At 41.5% G+C, this 21,159-nt stretch overlaps 2 protein-coding genes across 4 annotated transcripts in view; both read right to left on the bottom strand.

Moving 5' to 3' along the window:
* The window catches only part of LOC149500617 (uncharacterized), a 102,096-nt gene that overhangs the window by 20,748 nt on the left and 60,189 nt on the right, over positions 1-21,159 (bottom strand). For all 3 annotated transcript variants that reach the window (XM_089735860.1, XM_089735862.1, XM_089735861.1), the window contains 5 exons: positions 9,526-9,660; positions 7,001-7,288; positions 5,723-5,915; positions 4,130-4,220; positions 3,280-3,411 (listed from right to left, as the gene is read on the bottom strand). In XM_089735860.1, coding sequence (XP_089591986.1) covers positions 3,280-3,411; positions 4,130-4,220; positions 5,723-5,915; positions 7,001-7,288; positions 9,526-9,581 — 760 coding nt within the window. In that variant the 5' untranslated portion in view covers positions 9,582-9,660. The remainder of the gene's footprint in view (positions 1-3,279; positions 3,412-4,129; positions 4,221-5,722; positions 5,916-7,000; positions 7,289-9,525; positions 9,661-21,159) is intronic.
* The window catches only part of LOC149500618 (waprin-like protein), a 337,771-nt gene that overhangs the window by 300,401 nt on the left and 16,211 nt on the right, over positions 1-21,159 (bottom strand). The window lies entirely within an intron of this gene.

Here is a 21,159-nt window from a genome sequence, read left to right as displayed (position 1 = left end):
AGTCCGGGTGGCACAGGGTTCATCGGGCTTACCCACTCTCATTTCCAGTGGTAAGAGGAGGTGACAATTATCTTGTCCAATTAAAACTTGCGGATGCAGTTGTGTTGTGGTGCATAAGTTATGGCTGATGTCATTTAGGTGCAAATATTTTTTAACATTTACTGTAGGCAAACTTTGTGGTAGGTTTAACTCTTCGACAATCCGCGCAGCGATTGTAAACATCTTGTTATCGGTACTACACTTACTACACAGTGTCACGTTTGCTAGCTGCGCATCGCACACTAATTCTGTATCGTTCCACGCGCCGCGCACACGAAGACGTTTGTGGCGGCCGCGCAGTCCCACTTGTAATGCCAGCGGAGCGCTAATCAACGACACAGTCGAGCCATCGTCGAGCAAGGCGGTCGTGCTAACAATTCCGTTCGGTCCGTAAATGTTTATAGGCACAATTTTTAACATTACGGAACAGCCGACATTAATATTTGTTACTATTTCAGACTGAACTTCAGTTTCAGGTGGCGCTTCAGATTGTACTGCTGGTACAGATTGAGTGTCGTTTCGACTCGGCACATAATGCAGTAAGCGGTGATGCGATTGTCCACAATTGCTTACGTCACAGCTTGGAGCGGAGCACGTTTCCCTACGATGATGCGCTAATAAACACTTATAACAAATGCCGTAACGCTTCACATGGAACCATCTGTCCTTTCTTAGTGATTTTTGAAATTTTTTACACTCAGTTAATTCATGGCTACGACAATAACCACATTTTTGTACACTTTGTCCGTCTTGCACTAAAATTGTTTGTATATTGTTCACTTTATCATAAAGTTTACGTTTGAAATTGTCCGTCCTAGATTGCAATAAGGTAGCACTACAGGTTGATACTTTTACAGCTTCTTCGGTGAGGAAATCTGACAGCACCTCTAGTCTAGGTTTCGGCGATTCAGCTGTGATAAGCGGATAACTATAATCTGTCCACTTGGTGAGCAGAGTCGTGGGTAGCTTGCATAAGATAATGTTAGCCACTTCCATGCCTTGCAGGTACTCTTGGCGACCAAGGGCTCGTACAGCGGCCACGTAATTTTTCACTTTGCCTGAAAAGGGTACTATTTCTTTGTGGTAGTCCGTAGGCAGTGGGTTCATCTTCTTTACGTCTACCACGATGCGAGATAGGATGACGTCAGCGTTTCCGAACTGTAGTTTTAAAGTGGAAATTATTTCTGCAGGAGAAGCACCACTGATAAGTAGGCCGGCGACGGCTTCTTGTGCGGTACCTCGTAAACACTTTCGTAACCGCCAATGGTTTTCTTTATCGCTGAAGTTGCAGACTTCAGTCGATTCCAGGTAGGCCTGCTCGAAATGAAGCCATTCTTTTGGGTCTCCGCTGAAGATAGGGAGTTCTTTTGGAGTGCTGAGACGACTAAGCAGCTTAGTATTTTGCTGGATGGCCGAGGACGTCATAAGTTCTTTGAATGCGTTCGTGAGTTGTTGAACTGCGTCGTTGTCGGCCGGGCTTGAGTGTGACTTGTGTTTATCACTGTAGAGCTTAGTGGCCTGCTGCAGTTCCTGTTGACTACGCTCTAACCATTTTTCTATATCACCGCCGTTGTTTTTCTCCGATATTTCTGATGGTGGACTGTATTCTTCTTCGAGTTCTGCTAGATCCGCCGCTAACTTTTGATCAATGAGTTCCATTTGAATACGCGCTTTCGCCTGAGCTGCTTCTAGTTCCAGTTTCTTTTTCTGGATTTGTATTGATTTTGATGATGACATTTTCTTGGACCTGACTGACTGACGTGATGCTAGTGAAGGCGGATTTTGTTTCTCGGTTCGTTCCGATTTCACTGCACTCGCGGCACAAGAACTTTTTGCGTCATGCTCATCGTCAATTTTTCTTTGTTTGTTGGCGGTACTGCGGGTATTTACCATTTTTTTCTTTTGCGGTGGCGTGAAGAACATTCGCGATCCGGGTCGTAGGACCAATTGTAATTTATGTTGGTTCGCAGGTTCGTGGAATGCACTAACAGAGGTTTTAGTGAGAAAAATATTTATTATCTATAGTGGCGTCGGATGACAAAAACTTTAGTGGTTAGGAAGCGCGCGGCGTTCGTTGCTTTGGTCACAGCACTGACTTCGTTCGCCTCAGGTCATCGGTCCGAGGCCCCCTCACCTCTCGTTGAACCCCGCGCACTCCCTCATACAAATCTTGTTAATTTAAAACTAAGCTAAAACTTTTGTTAACTTGTCCTAACAAAACAACTTCACCATACAAACAAACATACACCAAATATACTAATCGCAGCTCCAAATTTATATTTAACGCATCGCTAACAAAGGGGTACAAAGTTTTGTTTCACGTATTAATACATAGATATACATGTAACTTCCATATTATTTATGACATAAAGAGATTAATATGTTATACAGGTGACATAAATGTTAATTTGAATATTGCAACATTAGAAGAAGGAACATAAGAATTAAAAAAACATTTTTGAATTGTAAAATATAAAAGAACATAAAAACTGGTGAAGCAATAGCTTTAAATGTTGTTACTCTTTATAGAGGAACTTAATTTGTGCTATAGTTTTACCAATAAACATTATTTTTATATGAATAAAATAATACATATTTTTTTCCTGTTGATACTGTTCATAATACCCGTTTATTGAGTTTGAATTTGTTTATTTTTATGGTTATGCTTGGTATTTGTCTACGAGACAATCTGTAGAAGAATCGAAGTTGCTGACATAGCACGTAGGATTAGCGAGCTCAAGTGGCAATTGGCAGTGGAAGATTGAACGGTAGATGGGGCAGAAAGATCTTCGAGTACCACGTACTGGCAAGCGCAGTGTGGGTCGGCCACCTACCATATAGACCGATGACCTTTTTTTTTTTTTTATTGCTTAGATGGTTGGACGAGCTCACAGCCCACCTAAGGAGTAAAGTGGTTACTGGAGCCCATAGACATCTACAACGTAAATGCGCCACCCATCTTGAGATATAAGTTCTAAGATCTCAGTATAGTTACAACGGCTGCCCCACCCTTCAAACCGAAACGCATTACTGCTTCACGGCGGAAATAGGCAGGGTGGTGGTACCTACCCGCGCGGACTCACAAGAGGTCCTACCACCAGTAAACGTTGGTCAGGTTGGATGCAAATGACAACGGACCGGCCGCACTAGAGATCAATTGGAGAAGCCTATATACAGCAGTGGACAGTTGACAGGCTAAGATGATGATGAGTTTGTGTTTATTGACAGTAAGTCACATACAAGTCCCGAAAGCAGGCGAGTAAACGTTTTCTCTGCTGTCTGCATGTTCTAGGAGTCGTCTGAGCGTGTTCTGTAGTCCCTCGCTGGCGCTAACGGCCCGTCTTGTGCTACCCACGTTTCTGGTTGTAGCATCTGCGTAAAATAAATGATATTAACATCCTATTTTTTTATCTATCTATACGCCGGTAGACTAAGGGGCTATTTCAGCTATGAGCGGATCGATAGGTGAGCTCACGGGCTCAACCTGAGAAAATTTTCTAACACTAACCTTAGCAAGAGCAGTGCTTCGCAGAATCTTGTTTTATTTTAATTTTATTGCATAGGTGGGTGGACGAGCTCACGGCCCACCTGATGTTGACCGGGGCCCATAGACATTTACAACGTAACTACGTTGAGATATGAGTTCTAATGTCTCAGTATAGTTACAACGGCTGCCCCACCCTTCACTGCTTCAGGGCAGAAATAGGCAGGGTGGTGGTACCTACCCGCGCGGACTCACAAGAGGTCGTACCACCAGTAATTACGAAAATTATAATTTTGCGGGTTTCATTTTTATTATACGATGTTATTCCTTCACCGTGGAAGTCAATCGTGAACATTTGTTGAGTACGTATTTCATTAGAAAAATTGGTACCCGCCTGCGGGATTCGAACATCGTTGCATCGCTACACACGAATGCACCGGACGTCTTATCCTTTAGGCCGCGACGACTTCAACCAGACCAGTTACGCAAAACTATCTTTATATTGGCCAACTAGTCGACAATCCCCAGGTCTTTAATTGAACATCTTATGTTTGTTTTTCCCTTTGCTTTAAGCATGTTGGGATATTTATCATCAATTGCACTCACAAAGATTACAGCAAACGTCGTTGTTCAAGGTGCCAGAACTGACTAGATGACAGCCGCCTGCTGCTATCGCCTGTCCCAAGCCACTGCTCATCTGAAACCGTATATAAAATTCGTATTAGCTAAGCCCTAATTCTTTATGCTGGATGATCAATAGATTAAACTTAATCAAACCCTTCCACGCCTCGAAAAGCTTGTGCGCTAATGGCTTTTACCATTCAAATTTACTGATACATTTATCTGTTATAAGCGCCCTGTAAACGATCAAATTTATTTGACAAATTTGTTTGTCAAACTTTACGTTTTCATCGAACAATAGCTTAAACGATTAAACCAAAGATCAAAGAAGTTTGTTAACTTGCCCGCAGATTCGGTTTTCTCCTCGGCGTAACGAGACGTCGTGTCGAGCAACGACCGAGATCTTGTTTGACGAACATCCCCATACACGTTCAAAATTGTTTGTCAAGCACGCCGTCAATCAAGATTTCCATCAAACACGTCAAACAAAGCTACATACTGTCAAATAATTTGAGAAACACGTAAAATTTGATAAACAATTTTATCGTTTACAGGGCCGCTATACATTAGTCTGACTAGTTCAGTGGTGCATTAATTAATTCCCCTGATTGTTGTGCCAAGGGTCGTAAGTTCGATTCCGAAATCGGGCCAACATTGTGTGATGAACGGGTTTGTTTGCTCTTTTTCTGGACGTTTATTATCTACTAGCGGCCCGCTCCGGCTCCGCTCGGGTCTTTAACAAACATTTCAACGATATTTGACGTTGTTTTTTTTATTTTTATAAGAGAACACTTATTGCGGCATAACTATAATAGTTAGACATATGCTGTCACGACACATTTTGTAAATAGCTAGCGACCCGCCCTCGCTTCGCTTCGTAAACTGTAATTTATTATTGATTTCTCCACTATTTAATGATGTTATTATACATATAAACCTTCCTCTTCAATCACTCTGTCTATTAAAAAAAACCGCATCAAAATCCGTTGCGTAGTTTTAAAGATTTAAGCATACATAGGGACAGACAGATATAGGGACAGAGAAAGCTACTTTGTTTTATACTATGTAGTGATAATGTGTTCTACAAAGTCGTAGTACATTATTTTATTCTATCATAAATAGTTTTCGCAGGGCACGCGATGTAAAGAATATTTTAAGTAATTTTTTTTACATTTTGGGTTATATTATTGGAGGTTTAGTAAAGATCCCTTTTTTTTTTCAAAAAAATATTATAGCCTATGTCACTTGGGAATACTGTAGCTTCCAAACAGTGAAAGAATTTTTCAAATCGGTTCAGTAGTTTCGGAGCCTATTCAATACAAACAAACAAACCAATCTTTCCTCTTTATAATATTAGTATAGATATATGTATTTATTTAAACAGATATCAGTGTGTTTATCAGTTTCTGGTACCCATAACATAGGGAATCTTAAATTGCGACTGGACGACCGTGCGTTATATTTTGTTCCCAGTTATTATTATTTTTAATAAACAAACAGTTTTAATCAAATTGGTTCTTCCATCCTGGATGCATTAGCGTCCATTTGGTTACTTTTTAGCGAATAAACAGTACATACCCTCAAAGGCAACTCTTGCTTCCTGTCGAGAACTGTTTCGGATTTCACGTAAAACGCTTTGGTCTCTGCGAGCAGTTCTACGGCGGACTTGCGTTTTTGCTGCGGCTGTGGCGGTAAAGACCTCGGGGTCGCCATGTTTTCCTTCTTGCGGGGCAACTTGAAGCTTGCGAACAGGGAATCTGCTAGCCGACGTCTGACAAAGTAGATTGTACTTAAGCTGTAGATTTTTCATTATTTTTTGAAATATTAGGTAAGTTTTATGGAATCGTCGTATATTTGTAACATTTTGTTGTGCGCTTAATATAGCTTAAATCAGATATATCGTCTTCTCGCATTAAAACTGTATAATCTCAAAACTTACTAATTTTACAGGAGAGTGTTTTAAAGGTTTAACATGTAATATTTTTAATATTAATCGTCTTTGTAACATTTTATTTTTTTTATTTTTTACCAGTTACATTATCTGTGTTTTAAAGTTAGATAAAATTATGTAATAATTTTGTTAATAGTAGTCAAAACATAAATAAACAAAAAAAACAAAATTAAAACTAAACTACGCTCTTTTGACAGTATTTATGAGAAAAATACCGGTGATACCAAATGTTCCCGCATATTAACTCAATTTGGAAATTGTACACTTTTAATGCGAAAACGCGATATGTAGGTACAGATCGGCAATAGATTTGATAAATAAAATAACTATCCCACCTAATAAGTGCCGTCTCTTTGCCATATAAGTCGATGGTCTAGTGGATGGGTCGCCCGAAGCAATGCAATCGAGTTATGCGACTAAGTGACGGGTCAAAACTGCTGTAAAGCAATCACGTGTTATATTCTGAACGGGAAGCCATCATTATTGTAGTGCAACTAAGCTTATGAGATCCGGTCATCCTTTAATACCGGGTATACAGACTCGAATACATCAAAAATACCTTTTTTTATGATTGAAGGTTTACTGGTGGCCCGGAGGCCTTTTCGGTTTCACCAGAACAGGTGGACAAGCAAAGGCTCAGCCAGGAGGGTTGGGATTTGCTAATAGCTCCCCTAGCGCCTTCGAAGGAGACCTAACAACTCAAGAGCAGCTGCTTCGCGAAGGAATCTACTACCGGATCGGAATCGCAACCCGCTGAGAAAATCCGGCGAGAAACTCAGCGAGCTGATGCATGGGTTAGGTTGCACAAGATAACCGAAAATATAACAATGTAACATGCCCAATAGCAAGCGTATTTCTTGTGGACATTTTAACATTTAAATAACAATGTCGTAAACGGTAATTACCTGGGAGGCGATTCAAAAGACCTCGAGTATGATGCGGAAGCGGCCGCACCTTCGAACTTCTTCCGAACTTCCTCGACTTTAGACCAGCCCGATTCAACGTTCAGTCGGCGCTGGCATAGCGCCGCGGCTTGTGCCGCATGCCTGGCGAGCTCGTCCCTGGTCTTCTTGACCGAAACTTCAGGTATGAAGTCGCGGTGTCTCGTGTTGCGGGCCTCGTGACATCTCTCTATGAACTGCTGCCGGCGGATTGAGAACGGAGCCGATGTATGCTCTTCGTCGTCTAGACACCTGCAATGTCAAGCACCCACGGTTAGCGCAGCGTGCGACAAGGACAACAACAGTACTAAAGTGTTTTTCTAATCAGTCATCGGGAAGATTTTGATACCTTAATACCTTCGCGCCTGAAGTAGGCAAGTACGTGCATATAAGTGCGGTCCTACCACCAGTATATACTCCGGTCACCGTCCTTGTCGAACCCGTCGCTTCGTCGAAAGGGCTCGACGAGTAATTTAACCCACAGACACAGTCCACTGAGTTTCTTGCCGGATCTTCTCAGTGGGTCGCGTTTCCGATCCGGTGGTAGATTCTGCAAAGCACTGCTCTTGTTGGGCCAGTGTTAGCAACACTTCCGGTTTGAGCCCCAAGAACTCACTTACACGCTAGGGTGAAGGTGAAATAGCCTCTCATGGGTATTAGCATAGGTAGGAAAAAAAAGTATATACGTTAATTGTAGCATTAAATAAAAATAATCAGTGCAGTTACTTGTATGTCGGCAAAAACTTCAATAAAATTCACTAAACTAACGTAATATTGAATGAAATACGTTCCTCTTGTTTTTATTTATTAATTTTTTATTGCCGTTTTAGGCAGACGAGCATACAGCCCACCTGATGGTGAGTGTTTACCGTCGCTCATGGACTTCAGCAATGCCAGGGGCAGAGCCAAGCCGCTGCCTACCGCTTAATACTCTCCAAAAGCCCCTTTTAAAGAAGGACATGTCATAGCGCTCGGGAAATACCGTGGAGGGGAGCTCATTCCATAGCCGGATGGTACGTGGTAAAAAATACCACTAGAAACGCACTGTCGATAAACGCAGCGGTTCCAGATGATATGGATGAACTCTGCTCCGATGGCGGGAGGTGCGATGATAAAAAGGAGATGAGAGGGATCATCTCAAATAATTCCTCAAAGCACTCCCTATGGAACATATGGTACAAAATACAAAGGGAACGGAAGTCCCTCCGCAGACCCAGAGGTTCCAAAGAGGTTCCAGGTGTCTATAATTATGTATGAGTTTCTTCGGTTTTCGCGTGTCATAGACATAATTAGAATCGCTTTACAGTCCCATAGATGCAGGACACTGAGTTTTTCAGTGGAGTCGCTTTCGATCCAATGGTAGACTCTGTGAAGCATTGCTCTTGCTATGGCTAGTGTTGGCGAATTCTCTCAGGTTGAGCCCGTGAACTCACCTACCCGTCCTCGTGTAGCTGGAATAGTCTACCAAAGAATAGTTAGGGGCGAAAAAACTTTAGTTTTCGTAGAACACGGGCCGTCCGTCGTGAATCGTCTACCAATACCGAAATTAATACATAGATAAGAAAAAAAACGGTTTTAAACCTGTACCTTAAAAGCAGTCTTAACTGTCGTTGAAAAGAGACCGAAATGGAAAATGTTCGATGATTCTAAACCATAATTTTTAGAAACAGGAGTTACCTGTAATTAGTTAAGATAGAAGGTTGGTCACTATTCCCGAGAATCGTGACTTATCTTTGAACGTCTTCACGATTCATAGTATTAATATGACGGCGGTGCATAATCAATGCCGTTTTCTAAGATCAGTTAAATTTGCCAAACGCTATCGATGTTAGATATGCTTGTTGCATAGATAAGTCGAATTTATTGTTGAAATTAGAAAATTGAACCCTACTTTGTAGACTAATGTTGTAATGAGTACATTTCTAGTTTATACTTTAAATTATAATCTATGTAAGTCTGTCATTCCGGGTTTATGTTGAACTTTTTGGCGGGAACGCGAGGAGTGAAGTTGGGTGATTTGTTTTATTTTGTCTCATTAGTGTTTCTTCAGGTTTAAATGTGTAACAGCGGTGGTTTATTAACTGTTTAGTATCTGTGATAGTGCACAAATGTGGGAAAATGAAACAAATCCGCTGGACGTAACTTCTCGGGATCGTCCAAAAAGTCAATTGAAAAATCTCAGTAAATGACCACCATTTTACTGAGATTACGTTTCATCCCGTATCATCTCATCTCATTTCATTTAATTTCATCCCAGTGGATTAGTGTCTCAGATTAATCATCTGCATTTCATTTCATTTCACTCCATACTATCATTTTTCATAAAAATAAGAATATGAATTAAAATAATAAATGACTTAAAGGTCTTAGTTACCAGGTCATAAAATCCCTTAATAATAATAAACTGGTTTATGATAGAGCTTTCTTAAATAAACACTACGCTTTACATAAAATAAAACCGCTATATTTTCATTTAATTCGACATTTACCTAGCGGGTTGCGCCAGATGCGGTCTGCAGGGCTGATAGCAGGATAATGCGGCCATTTCGCCGACGACCAACCGCACTGCATCATTCGACCACCTAGATCTTCACGAATCCTCGACTAACGACAGCTTTGGTGATCTGAAACATTGAGAAGACAATTAATATTGAAGAATTTCTTTCGCTTGTCGTAGAGGGACTGAAGGAGACCGCGTCACGTCTATGGTCTTGTGGAATAAAGACTGGAATAAAAAAAACAACATAAGAACGCCACCTATTCTGGTCTGATGCTCTTTCTTAACGGCATCCTGAAAAGATGCTGCACTCTTAGAGATAGATCATTGAAGAGCCCTACTACTTATCAATCACTACACTATCAATTATTATAACACTACAATACCAATTTAGAAAATCTCATTTATTTCGCTATTAATACAGACTTTTTAATGTAAAATATCAGAACCTCATTGTTTCTATTTTCACAGGGTACCACATTTGGATTGAATTTTTTCTCGAAAATTCTCTGTCCGATGATTGTGATTCTTAATATTAAAATAAGGCCATCTTATTGAGAAAACTAACTTTTAATTGGAGATAGTGGAGTTTCAACAAGGTCGAGACGGCTTTCTGTGATTTCGATCACCTTTTGTGTGTTTTTTATCTGTGCAAAATGTGAGATTGGGGTAGGTTAGTTTTTTAATCATTTCAAAAAGATCTAGTGTAATGTTTATAGTTAGTAATTGAAAGGCGCGCACAAATTAAAAATAATTGGCATCTTTTGTCATGTTTTAAAATTGCATTTGTAAAACTTGTTAGCTTTTGTCAGATAAAAAAGAACTGATAGAAATTATTAACGATTTATTTGGTGGTGGTAGTGTCATTTACATATTTTCTATATAACGCCCAAACACACACATCGCGCGTAACTCTTTCGCGGGCTTTTTGGCGGGAACCAAAAAAACAATCCATCGTCGAATTAAACTTATCACATACTACGCTAATTTATTCATTTTGTGTTCTTGATTCTAATTATCTGATATTATTAAGCAATAAATTCAATGGTGGCCATCTCATTATCAGTAACAGGACCTTATAATATCTTTGAAAACATTCATAGTAAGAATCTCAAAAAAATTTGCGGCACATCATCGCAGTACGCTTATTGCATACGTAATGTTTTTCTCAGGAAAACTCCCACTAACGTGCAGTTTCTACCCAAATAATTTGTTCACGAGTTAGATTAGCATTAAAATTAATAGATATGGTCCTCTTAAACAAGTGACCTGGTTGTTTACTAGTCGCTGCACGTTGGCCCTGTCTAATTCGGGCGGACTCTATAATAGGTTGTTTCCGTGAATAAATTAGATCCATAAATAGGGCTGCGACTCTTTATTTGACAACGGTGCGAGGTTATTAAACTCATATTGATGTCAGTCTGAGGATTCTTTTTGCTTATATGGGTGGACGAGCTCACGGCCCGTCTGAGTTAAGTGGTTACCGAAGCCCCGGGACATCAACAGCGTAAATACCGCTACCCATCTTGAGACATGAGTTTTAAGTCTCAGTTTAAACGGCGCCCCATCTTTCAAACCGAAACGCATTACTGCTTCACGGCTTAAAAGGCAGGGTCGTGGAATCTACCTTTGCGAGCTCCCAAGATTACCTCCCTTACCATTATTACCTATTACCAGGCTCTTTCTAATAGAGCGTTATGATCAAGCAAAACGTCTACATAATAACATGTTATTACCGTGTCTCCATTTACACTCCAATCTCAACACTTCAGTCTACGTGTATCCACACAGCCGAAGATAGACAGGAGTGGCGCAGGATAATCCAGGAGAAAGTTATTAGAAGAGGCCACGACCCTCAGCATTGAGGATTATCGAGGCAAGGAGGATTTTCAGTATAAACCATTCGTTTAATATTTTGCCTTTACAAATAACTCGCCTCTTGTGCGTTCTTATAAGACTTTGAAGATCGATTTGTTTGATGCTTAGTGATCACAGTCGATCATGGACACAAGCAATATCACAGGTTTTTACTGGTGGTAGGACCTCTAGTGAGTCCGCGCAGGTAGGTACCACTACCCTGTCTATTTCTAAAGAAAAGGTACAGCAAATCTAATGCCAGCCGCTCAGGCCTGTGTTCAAGCCTAGCTTAAAGAAAAACACCCTGGAAACTCCATGGGACTCCAAACTCATTCGACAGGCGAACGATCGTGACAAAGTTAAACTTCACAGCTGTTGATTGCAGATTGAAGAAGTAGACGTAAACTCTAGAAGCGGATGGGGCGATTGTAAAATGGAAACACTGATAAAACATACGGTACAGATACAAAGTCATTGACTCAGAGGCTCCAACGTTTCTCGACCGTAACACAATGAAGACACGTTCTTGTTTCGGGTAACAAGAAAAAATCATCACTCGAACCACAAATCATCGAAGCACTCATTACTGATAGCAAATAAAATAAATATAAGTTTAGAAAAACTAACAAAATACGCTTTTATAGAAAATCCAACAAAAAAATGAAAAATAAATTTTAATAAGTTTGAATTAAAAATAGTGTAAGAAAAAGAGATTTTATTGTAAAAAAGCGTGAGGTGCATGGTATCGGTAGTTATAAATATGATATGAACAGATATGAGTAGAAGGTAATTCTGATAATATCCTGAAAAGCTTTTGAAATCCTTTTGTTAGTTTTTTTTAAACTATTATTTATTTTTCATTTTTTAGTTGAATTGAAAATTTTTAAATTTTTTTTTTCATTATTCAATTGTCATCGGTCCTTTATAAGTATAACAAAATTTCGCGTTAATCCGATGCTTTGAAGGGGGTCAAAATCATGTTCAAAGATTCCGTTACAAACATACATACGTCTGAAGCTAATAAAAGCGTATTAAAAAGCCTATAATTTCTAATCCTCCCATCACAATACGAACGTGCATTGTTTTAATTTCACATAATTACGTAAGTTTTATTAGCTTATCCGTTTTCCGCTGCGTAAATAAAACTGGTTGAGGCACAAACTCCATCAAGTACTTTCATTTTCTCATAAGACTCAGTACCGTCTACTAAAACTTTCTAGTTTCATTTAAATGGTTGGTCTGTGAAACCGAAAAGTTTTAAATGCGACTAGACCTGTCCCGCGGTATCACCTACGTTAATTTTGTAATTCAGAATGAATGTAAGATGTCGCATTTTCCGAGGTAAAGTGTTAGTTGCTGGTGCCACCTTCTGATCTATAATGCACCAGTCGAATAGTAGGCACGTAAAATCACTAACAAAATGTCGTAAATATATATTTAAATGTGTGTATGTATATGGATAAATTTAGGACACTCTATTACATATTACGTATGTATGTATTAACGAGCATTGTGTGAAATTTCAATCCAATACTATTAGTCATTTTAGTGGAATATCAATATAATACACACGCGTTTGCCCGCGACTCCGTCCGCGTGGAATAGTTACTTTGGCATAACGCTAAATTTTACCCCCTCCACTTCATTTACGTAGAAAGTGAAAATATTTTTGAATTATAGAATTAAGGAATTAAGGAAGCTATTTAAACCCCTATTTTGAAATATTCTTTATTGGTGCTCCACTTGTATTGGTCTTACCGTGATGCTATATAGCCTATAGCCTTCCTCAATAAATGGGCTATCTAACATTGAAAGAATTTTTCAAATCGTACCAGTAGTTCCTGAGATTAGCGCGTTCAAACAAACAAACTCTTCCGCTTTATAATATTAGTATAGATAAGAATCGGTCACAAAAATCACAACCGTGGATAGCCGATGCAATAATAACAAAGAGTTAACTGAGAATTTTTTTTTTATATATTAATACGTGAAGCAAAAACTTTGTATCCCTTTTTACGAAAATTGCGCGGACGGAGGAGTATAAAATTTTCCACACTTATAGAGAATATAGAGAAGAAGTGCGTAATGCTAATATTGTTTTTAAATAATTCATAAAAGATACAGTAAATCAATAAAGAAAACATTACACACACTACATACCATGTATTTGACGCACACACGCATGCATACTATTTATTGTCAAACTTTTGTTTTTGACGTCTGTTGTCAAATTGAGATTAAATATTGTTTGTCATTGTTAATATTTTAGTGTAGTCTTGGCGAAATTTGTGATTATAGAAGTATAAAATACAATCAAGTGTACAAACTTGCAATTCCAATTAATTATAGTCGAATTTCGACTACTGCGGGACCTCTAGTACTAAAAAAAACTTGCCATACGAAAACTGCACGAAGTAATAAATGAAAGTTGTATTCCGAAGCACCAAGTCAACAAAACGGTGACTTGCGAAATTCTATGCTCTGTGGGATCACATGTCATTCATCGATTGTTAACATAAGCATGCATTTTAGAAATTACGTAACTATTCCAACGATTAAATGATACTAGATGTCCCGCAGTATAATTAATGGGAATTGTAAGTTTGTACACTATTATGATTGTATTTTATACTTATATGTCGGCGCAAATATGACTATTTACCTACTGATCATCAACTAATTACTCTGTGATAAGAAATTGATGTTAAACAGTTCCTTTTATTGTAATTTCAATACTTTAAAACGTGTTTGAAAAACGTGTAAACCCGCTCACGTGTTTGAAAAACGTGTAAACACGCTCACGTGTTTAAAACGTGTCAACACGCTCACGGGTCCGAAGCCCCATAAATACGGCCGTGCTGTCTAGGCAGATCGGACCAACGCGCGCCAGTACACGGCCGCAGTCTTTCTCGACATCGAGAAGGCCTTCGACCGTGTCTGGCATGCGGGACTGATCCACAAGCTGTTGCAGAACACGGACCTCCAGCACGCCTACGTGCGACTGCTGGGGTCGTACCTGGAGGGAAGATCCTTCCTTGTCGCGGTCGAGGGCGCCAAGTCGTCGGTGCGCCCAGTCACGGCCGGAGTTCCGCAGGGGAGCGTCCTGGCACCATTCCTCTACGCTCTCTACACCAACGACATTCCCACGCTCGAGGGCAACCTCGAAGCGTGGGAAGCCGACGTGAAGTTGGCGCTGTTTGCCGACGACAGCGCCTACTTCGCGTCATCCAACTTCCCCTCTGCGGCCATTTCGAGGATGCAGAGGTTATTGGACTTACTGCCCCAGTGGCTGGACCGATGGAGGGTCGCGGTCAACGTGGGGAAGACCGCGGCTATTCTCTTCGGTCCGGTCCGCACAAGAGTCGTCCCGGGACAGCTCAGTCTCCGTGGCGCTAATGTCGAGTTTAGATCCAGCGTCCGGTACTTGGGGGTCGATATCGACCGGAGTTTGGGGATGACCGCCCACGCCAATAAGGCGCTGGCGGCCGCTCGCTACGCGAGATTCCTCCTCCGGCCGGTGTTGGCCTCCAGGTTGCCGGTCAGGACTAAGCTCGGCATTTATAAGACGTATGTCCGTTCCCGTATCACGTACGCAGCTGCGGCCTGGTATCACCTCATCCCGCAGGTCATGCGGGTGAAGTTACAGGCCCAGCAGAATCTGGCTCTTCGCACGATAGTCGGAGCAGGGCGTTACGTCAGTAATGCCGTAATCGCCCGGGATCTGGATGTGGAGTCGCTCGAGGAGTTCATCCGGAGGCTAGCTCGTAATCTTTACGAGCGGGCTGACGGTGGACCCCACGAGCATCTCCACAACTTAGCTCCCTTGCACGCTAGACCACCTGATGGTCTGGCGCTACCAAGGGAGCTACTGGAACCCCCGGCTATGGTAAGATAGTCGGCTTAATCGGAGTGATATGGGAGTGCTCATAATGAGTGCCCCCATGGGACTGAGCTGTCCACACTCGTCATTTCCCCCCACATCGTTGGGGTGCCCCCTTATGGGGACCCATTTCCCACCCCCGTTGGGTGGACCACTCCCCCTTATTGGGGAGTGATTATATCGGTCCCTCCCCGCGACGGTCTTCCCCTTCTGGGGAGCCCTTAGCGGGTGAGCGCCAAACTAGTGTCGCGGCTCCCCCTCTGATTTGTAGAGGCGGGGCCGCGGCATGGGGCCGGTGGCGGGCCCCTCGTAGCTGCTGACTGTTGTCCCTGTATGTATATAGTAGTTTAGTTAGCTTTAGTTTAGTTGTAGTTAGATAGTAAGGGAAAAAAAAAAAAAAAAAAAAAAAAAAAAAAAAAAAAAAAAAAAAAAAAAAAAAAAAAAAAAAAAAAAAAAAATATATAATAATAATTAGCTGTAAGGAAGCAGAGGACAGCAGCCGGCGCCGGGGTGTCACCGCCGCGGGCATCGAGCCGCGACCAGACTGCCCATCGTATTATATATAAGTATATATAGATGTAAATTGCCGCCGAACACGCAGCGAACAGCGTACCTTCCCCATGTCCTCCCCGCATCTACTTCACCCCTGCCCTATGTGGCAGGGAGCTCCGTCCCGGGTAGTGGGGTTTGCCCCGAGGCCCGTTCCGTGCCCCCGAAAGGGGGTACGACGACCCTTCTTGCTTGTTGCACTTTTTGATTCGTGTCCGAGCCGTTGTACTGTACGGATATCTCTGTAACGTTGTTATGCTTCTCGTGCAATATACGAAGTTTTCGTGAAGTTCTCGTGAAGTTTTGTTTCGGAAACCCAAACATGAGTCATTCGTCAAGAAAGTGATGACCGCGACGTCAGCGGTGCTGACGTCACACTTTTTACAAACAATACGGACGTCCCTACTCCGTCATCAGAAGCGGGATCACACGCCGCCTCCGCTCAGCAACAACCTGGTGACCAGATAACCGTATCGGCGGATAATGACTACCCTCCAGCATCAGCCGATAAGCCTGTACAGTCTGCTTCACAAACCAGCATGGTCGAGCGACGGAATCAACAATCAACTGATCAATGAATACAAAAGATAAGTTTTTATTTTTGCTTTTATTATTACTAAAATTTTACCACAAAATTCATCTGAAGACCATGATATCCTTACACAACGAACAACACCTTACATATTCTTATCCCACCTTCAATAAATCTACGAGAACCTCCGAGAAATCTACGAGAACCTCCGAGAAATCTACGAGAACCTCCGAGAAATCTACAAAAACCTCCGAGAACCCTACAATAAAATCGCATTAATAGTCTCAAACTTACATGGTTACAAGTAACGCAAGTATAACAGATGCGCTACTCAGAGAAACTTTTTATTCCTGCAGATCAATGGGGATCAAAGAACACCTACGAGAATCAACGAGGCTGGTGCAGAGCGCGCACCGCCTAAGTGGATCACATGCCGCCTCCGCTGAGCAACAACCTGGAGACCATAAAACCGTATCAGCGGAAGAAAGCGACCCACTAGCATCAGCCAATGAACCTCTACCAGATACTTTACAAACCAGGATGGTCGAGCAGCAAAATCAACAATCGGCATAAGGATAAGTTTTTATTTTTGATTAATAAAATTACGCCACCACATGAGTACCACAGTGTACGCCACCACATGAGTACCACAGTGTACGCCACCACATGAGTACCACAGTGTACGCCCACTACATGAGTACCACAGTGTACGCTCACTACATAAGTACCACAGTGTACGCCCACTACATAAGTACCACAGTGTACGCTCACTACATAAGTACCACAGTGTACGCCCACTACATAAGTACCACAGTGTACGCCCACTACATAAGTACCACGGTGTACGCCCACTACATAAGTACCACGGTGTACGTCCACTACATAAGTACCACGGTGTACGTCCACTACATAAGTACCACAGTGTACGCCCACTACATAAGTACCACAGTGTACGCCCACTACATAAGTACCACAGTGTACGCCCACTACATCATAGTACCACAGTGTACGCCCACTACATCATAGTACCACAGTGTACGCCCACTACATCATAGTACCACAGTGTACGTCCACTACATAAGTACCTCAGTGTACGTCACAATATAAAACTACACAAAATAAGTTACTTTCAAAGTAACATAAAAAGGTACACAGATACCAATCTCAGAAACAGACATTCCATTGTTTCAGATGGACTCCAAGAACTCTCTGGTGATACACCATACATGGGCGGCTGGTGCAGAGCGCGCACCGCCTGTCAGTATGGCCGTGTCGGCGCAAATATGACTATTTACCTACTGATCATCAACTAATTACTCTGTGATAAGAAATTGATGTTAAACAGTTCCTTTTATTGTAATTTCAATACTTTAAAACGTGTTTGAAAAACGTGTAAACCCGCTCACGTGTTTGAAAAACGTGTAAACACGCTCACGTGTTTAAAACGTGTCAACACGCTCACGGGTCCGAAGCCCCATAAATACGGCCGTGCTGTCTAGCACTTTTTGATTCGTGTCCGAGCCGTTGTACTGTACGGATATCTCTGTAACGTTGTTATGCTTCTCGTGCAATATACGAAGTTTTCGTGAAGTTCTCGTGAAGTTTTGTTTCGGAAACCCAAACATGAGTCATTCGTCAAGAAAGTGATGACCGCGACGTCAGCGGTGCTGACGTCACACTTTTTACAAACAATACGGACGTCCCTACTCCGTCATATATAATCACAAATTTCGCCAAGACTACACACTATAGAAAAATATTAACAAAGACAAACAATATTTAATCTCAATTTGACAACAGACGTCAAAAACAAAAGTTTGACAATAAATAGTATGCATGCGTGTGTGCGTCAAATACATGGTATGTAGTGTGTGTAATGTTTTCTTTATTGATTTAATGTATTTTTTATGCATTATTTAAAAAAAAAAATAGCTTTGTGCACTTCTTCTCTATAATCTCTATAACTGTGGAAAATTTCATACTCCTCCGTCCGCGCAATTTTCGTAAAAAGGGATACAAAGTTTTTGCTTCACGTATTAATATATAGATAGGTAAGTTATTTGAAAAGAATATTTCCACAAAAATTTTTATTACAGTTTTATAATAATTGTTATCCTTGTGATCACGGAGTAAGAATTCAATGCGTCACCACCCCTATACTATCCCAGGGATTCGTGAGAACCGACTAAAGGAACATGCACAAGACGACAGGGCCAGAGAAGAACAACTCGAAATGGTAATGCGCAAAAGCCTCGTACCAACCAGTCTAGCCAGCGTGCTACAGTAGGCTAATACCTAATAATCTGTCTGCAAGCCTGTAGCTAATTTCATATCCGACCCAAGCGACAGGACAAACAATGCAAAGCTGCCGTCTCCCGAAATATGTCTTATCGGATCCCCCGGATTCACTCTCAGTGCTTTTTTTTGTTCCTACCTACCTATGCTGATAGCCTTGAGAGGCTATTTCAGCTTCGCCCTAACATGTAGGTGAGCTCACGGGGCTCAAACCGGAGTGTTGCTAACACTGGCCCTAGCAAGGGCAGTGCTTCGCAGAATCTACCACCGGATCGGAAACGCGACCCACTGAGAAGATCCGGCGAGAAACTCAGTGGGCTGTGTCTGAGGGTTAATTTATTCTTCGAGCCCTTCGTCGCAAATGTAAATAAATAATAATAATAATAATGTAATCGTCGAGTATATCCGCCATCCACCTTGAGATATAAGTTCTAAGGTCTCAGTATAGTTACAACGGCTGCCCCACCCTTCAAACCGAAACAAATTACTGCTTCACGGCAGAAATAGGTAGTGGTACCTACCCGTGCGGACTCACAAGAGATCCTACCACCAGTAAATAGCTGAAAAATTACGTTAAATAAACAAAAAATAAATTTGCTAATTGGCATATCTCAAAAAGCTATTAGTAATATCGAAAATATTACATTAAACATTATTTAAACATTAACTAATTAATCAATCTATTTAATGTTCTCACGCACTTACGGACTCAAACACTACAAACATTGACTGCAGATTGACATGACCGTATCAATTAAATGCGTGTTTCATATCACGATAGTTGCTCTTTGTACTGTTACGAGATAAGGCAAGATTAAGTGGTGATCTTTGAAGCATCGCACTCTTTAATCTGTTCTTAGATGGGAGGACGAGCATACGGCCCAGCTGATGTTAACTGGTCACCGGGGCCCATAGACATCTACAACGTAAATGCCACCCACCTTGAGATATACGTTAAGGTCTCAGTTTTAACAGTACAACGGCTGCCCGCCTTTCGAACCGAAACGCATTACTGCTTCACGGCAGAAATAGGCAAGGTGGAGCTCACGGCCAACCTGTTTAACTACGTATTTAATTAGAAAAAATTGTACATGCCTGCGGGATTCAAACACCGATGCATCGCTTGATACGATTGTAGTGGGCGTCTTATCCTTTAGGCCACGACGACTATGTATTTTTATTGCTTAGTTGGGTGATAGAGCTCACGATCCACCTGGTGTTAAGTGAGCTCATGTAAATGCTATCGCCTATCTTGAGACATGAGTTCTTTAGTAAGGGATGTTATAATATATTAAAACCATCACTCAGAGTTGGTGCGTTCAGCGTAATTGGAAAACAAATAATTGTATCAGATTTTAAAGTTAACGGAAGTGTATGGAGCTAATGATCACTGGCAAAGTGGATGGAAAAAGACCACGAGGTAGATGCCCGATACGTTAGACTACCCAGATCCGCAGTACTAGACACACCGGCCACGATGCTCTACACTCGGTGGCAGATAGGAACAAGTGACGTAGATCCACAATAAACTCTTGTTGCTTTTTTTTCTTATCTAAGCTGATAGCCTTGGGAGGCTACGTCAGCGTAACCTGAGAAAACTGAGAAGATCTGGCGAAAAACTCAGTGAGCTGTGTCTATGGGTTAGTTTACTCGTCGAGCCCTTCGTCGCAAGCGACGGATTCGGTGGGAACGGTGACCGGTGCTTGAGGTACCTAAAAGCACCGTTAATGGATCTGGAGGATCCGTAATGACGTGTTTAGGGCGACGTCGACTGTTTACCATTCGATCTACAGGATCGGGTATGCTCTTGATGCGAGGAGGCGGTCACGATGCTCAACATTGAGGAAACCGACGCGAGGAGGAAATGTATGACGTCATATGTGTCTAACTGTGTTTTATGTACATTCTATGGTACAATTTACATTATAAGCTTCAGTGACCATCTATATTTGGTTCGCATTTGTATTTTATTCAATTTATTTAATTTAATAAATAATGTCCTTTATATACGTCGGTCCGGATAATGTATGACTCGTATGAATGGCATTATCGGGTCGTAAATTATTTTTAACTACCCAAGGAAACTATCACTCAACGATATCTATGCTTGAGACAGTTGACTCTTGTTATCAATACAGCTTTTACAATGTATCTAATTAGTATTTTAAATGAAGAGTAGCAACAATAAGTAACTTTGCTATGCTTGAGGTTAAGATACTCACTTGAAACTTGCTTGATGGTCGCGATTGATTCGTCCCAGTCACAGTATAATATATTTTTTAACACGCTTTTTTTTGTTTTTGACGTGTTAACGTGCCATGTGACGTGTTACGTCTTATAAATATATGAACACCGGCTTCGCGCATGAAAAAGTGTCACGTTCCGCCTGAGCCTGAGCGTGCAAGCGAGAGCGCGGAACAAGCGATAGAGGCACGATCGGCTCGAGCGTTGGCTTGTGACACATTTATCTCTCTTCTCGCGTGACGTCAGAGCTAGCCGTTTGAATAGTTCCG

The sequence above is a fragment of the Bombyx mandarina genome, chromosome 20, assembly GCF_030267445.1.
Source record: "Bombyx mandarina strain Sakado chromosome 20, ASM3026744v2".
Classification (NCBI taxonomy): domain Eukaryota; kingdom Metazoa; phylum Arthropoda; class Insecta; order Lepidoptera; family Bombycidae; genus Bombyx; species Bombyx mandarina.
Note: the sequence above shows the minus strand (reverse complement) of the source record. Positions and strands in the feature narration are given on the sequence as shown.